Source organism: Zingiber officinale, chromosome 2A (genome assembly GCF_018446385.1).
Source record: "Zingiber officinale cultivar Zhangliang chromosome 2A, Zo_v1.1, whole genome shotgun sequence".
Classification (NCBI taxonomy): domain Eukaryota; kingdom Viridiplantae; phylum Streptophyta; class Magnoliopsida; order Zingiberales; family Zingiberaceae; genus Zingiber; species Zingiber officinale.
This window is the reverse complement of record NC_055988.1, coordinates 137,138,459-137,142,168: the sequence shown is the minus strand read 5'-3', so window position 1 is coordinate 137,142,168 and position 3,710 is coordinate 137,138,459. Positions and strand designations below refer to the sequence as shown.

The 3,710-nt window shown below is 48.7% G+C and overlaps 1 protein-coding gene across 1 annotated transcript; it reads right to left on the bottom strand.

The window, feature by feature from the left end:
- Nucleotides 1-826: 826 nt before the first annotated feature.
- Nucleotides 827-2,523, bottom strand: LOC122042412 (scopoletin glucosyltransferase-like). Its single transcript, XM_042602522.1, has 2 exons — nucleotides 2,239-2,523; nucleotides 827-2,169 (listed from the first exon to the last, which is right to left on the bottom strand). Exons 1-2 carry the CDS (start codon nucleotides 2,353-2,355, stop codon nucleotides 931-933), a joined length of 1,356 nt encoding a protein of 451 aa, XP_042458456.1. The 5' UTR covers nucleotides 2,356-2,523; the 3' UTR covers nucleotides 827-930.
- Between the last annotated feature and the right edge of the window lie 1,187 nt (nucleotides 2,524-3,710).

Sequence of the window (3,710 nt, the reverse complement as noted above, 5' to 3'; positions counted from 1 at the left end):
TATTAATTGAAAAAAAGATTTAGTTATATTTACTGATGTTGTTAATACTCCTGTTGTTGATGATGATATATTTTGTCTTGACTATGATGATATTGGGGATAAAAATGTAAGGATTTGTGTTGTATAAACAATGCCCCAAGAATCATCTCTTTTAATGACACTACCACCGGATCTAGTTCATTTCTTATCCACATCTAAAACTATATTCAATGATTTACTCTTTTCAGTGATTGATAATGGTAAGATTTTATTTGATATATCTAGGGTATTAACCAACCCTTTTTCGAGCATATTGATGGCTGGATGTATTTTACACAGCAATCAAATAGATGGCGTACATAAATTATATTCACTTTTATATATATTTTAATGCACATCTATTTATATTTCATGGACATAATATAGGTTCACTGCACCCTATTTATTATTATGTCATATTTTCATTCTTTTTGTTCGCAGATCTACTCTTTGCTTGTTTTGTTTGACAGGATATACTTTTGGAACGAAAACGGCTCTGGTAGATGACTCAAAGAACAAATGAAGAAAAAGAGTCTGGCCTTGTGGAATCCATATTACCATGCCACATGCCCAAAGGAGAAGGCCACAACCGTTTGAATCCACATGATCGTGCCCCACATAAGAGGCAAATCAAGTTCAGGTCGTGTAAAATCACACGGACGTGTCCCTTCTTAGGTGGCCAGATAGCACACGATCATGCCAAAAACACGATCGTGCCATTCTTCCATAGCCAAGGAAGACCCTAGCCATATATTTTCACATGGCTATGTGACCGAGAATATAAGACCGTGTCATGTGAAAATAAAGATTGTATTGAATCTGGGCATACTTCATACTTATTTTGAAAATGGTCGTACATTTGTATTGAATCATGGTGATTAGGGAGGGCATCTCCGTAGACCGTAAGAATACTCAGTACGAGAATCCTGGCCGAAATTGAGACGAGGCCAATTCCAAAAAAGCATCCAGGGAGGAAGACGAGCTCTCAGGAAATCCGTCGGCGAAGAATGCCCGCGCGCGCCTCCTGATGCCTTCGTCGCCCATCAATCTTCGGATACCGCTCGCCAAGTTCTCCTTCGTCACTGCAGTCGCCGAGCTCAACCCGTCGACGGGGCGTCGGACGGCGCACCCCACCTTGAGGTGACTCACTACCAACTTGGCGTTATGGTGCTGGTCCCCCCGCACGGGCCACGCCAGAATCGGCACCCCGCGCGCCACCGCTTCCACCGTCGAATTCCAACCGCAGTGGCTTAAGAAACCCCCCACCGCTGGGTGGCCTAGGATCAACAGTTGAGGCGCCCACCCTCGGATTACCATTCCCTGCCTTCGCTTTGCCACTTCCTCTGCCTGCAGCAGCAATCGGCCACCGCTCTCCGTCGGCTGTCCCATTGCGTCCTCCGCCTCCGCCTCCGCCTCCGGCTGCATAACCCACACGAACGGCAGGTTCACGTCGTCCAAGGCAGCCGCAAGCTGGGCCAGCTCCTCGCCTGAGGGGGCGACCAGTGATCCGAACGAGATAAAGATCACCGATCCCGTTGGCTTCGCGTCCAACCATTGCACGAGCTCCTTCACGTCCACGCCGAACTCTTTCCCGGAACGGACCTCGCCCTCCCCCGTCGACCCCGCCGCGGCTCGCCAGAACGAATCAGGCAGCAACGGGCCGACGCCCCAGGCCGGCTTCCCCGCCGCCTTGGAGACGTAGTCCAAGAAGGGACGCTCCAGATCGCCGCACGTGTTGATGAGCAGCGCGATGGCGCCGTCGGCCCCCTCGACGCCCCTCTGGCGGCGAGGTCCACCGGGGCGAGCCGGGCCGCCGAAGGGCTTGTGGCGGATGCTGAGGATGTCGGCTGGGGTGAGGGCTATGTCGTCGGGGAGGCCGGGGATGGGAACCGCGGCGGAGGAGTCGGGGAGGGCGTCGACGTCCAGTTGCCAGGATACGTAGTCGAGGGCTGCGGCGCATGCGCCGGACGTGAAGAGGCTGACGGCGGGGACGGAGTGCGCGAGGCAGGTGTCGATGAGGCCGCTGAGCATGTCGTCGACGACAACGCAGAGGAGGGAGGTGTTCCGGGCGAAGAAGGCGAGGAGGAGAGAGTCGAGGGCGTCCTCGACGGGCTTGGCCTGGACGCGGAAGGGGTCCGGCAAGGGGATGATCTGGAGGGGGCGGACGAGGGGGTGAGGAGAAGCGAAGGCGGTGGAGGAGGTAGGCAGGAGGATACCGACCCTGTAGTTTCGGCGGGCGAAGTGAGCGCTGAGTTGGGTGGCCGGGAAGATGTGTCCGGCGTTAGGGAACGGCACCACCACGATGTCAACCTCCAAGTTAGGAATAGCTTCGGCCATCCCGATTCTGTCTGTCGACACTCTCCTCCCTACTCGATCGATCTCTAGCTTCGGGCAACTTCGCCCCCGCCCCGGCCCCCGCCCCCAATTCTGGGTTGGGTTTAATACCCACCGAGAGGAAGGAAGGAAGGAGGAAGCGGATTCCAATTACGCCTCTCGGATGCCTTGGCGCTCAAGTCTCTCTCTGACATGCGATTTGGGCATATAAAATGCAATGGAATGACGAGGGGCTCACTTCCTGGAAATGCCCCCAACCAGTCGATCCAACTTGTCTCAATTTAAAGTCCAACACAATTGGAAAAAATTAAAGACTATTATTATTATTATTATTTAAAATATCTCTCTCTTGATAAGTTGAAATATTTTACTGAACTAACTATGCCGATTTCCATATTATCCATTTTGCCTACATAATTTTATAATTTTATAATTTTATAATTTTAAAAACACAGCATATTCTCTTTATACCTCTTCTCCTTTTTGAGTGCTCACTAAAGCAACATTTGAACTATTTTGCAAATGTAAGTCTCTAATTCCTGATGTCATCGGATGGCATTTCTCGCTCTAAGCATTTGAACCATTTGTATAAATCCTTTGCAACGTGAAGTTGGAGTAAGGAGTACTCTCTGGTTATGTCTCATAATATGGACGTGCTCCAACGACTAAGAAAAATGAAAAATGAAGCGGAAAAATGCTAAACACAGGCTACCTATGCCTCATCATCGAACCTCATTATCGAGCCAAACACGTGAAGTATGTATGAAGAAAAATATTTTTAAAATAAAATTTTAATCAAGGAACATGCCTCGATCGTGTCTCATAACATAAGTGTGTTCATTCGGAAGAAATCGGGTGCTAAACAATGTTAAAATAGAGCCAACAACTTCCACCACTGTCTGACTGTGCCAGCGAGCATGACCGTGTAAAAAATGGAGGTTTTCTTGAGCTTACCACGGTCGGGTGTGTTAGCCTCTGAACTGCACTGTGTACCAAAGTTTGAACGACCATAACTTTTTTCTCGGTTCGAGTCACAAGTCGTATGATCTATTAAAAGTTAGATAATTTCAAAATCTATAATTTTGATTTAGGGTCCAACATTAGAAAACCAAGTTTAAGAGTCGAAAACCCAATTTTGGTGGAGATAACCAAATGTACAAATCTGGACAGCTTGAGGGAGATATAAAAGGGTGAAGGAAACTTTTCTTTGGATCATCTCTAACCAGGGGATGACCCCTTCCTTGGGAGAGGGTTCTTCTCTCTAGGAAAAATCCTAGAGCAATCATCTTCATCCATCTCGACGATCTGTCCACCTCCAAAGCAAGGATTTCATCCGAGAAGACTAACAACGCATCGAT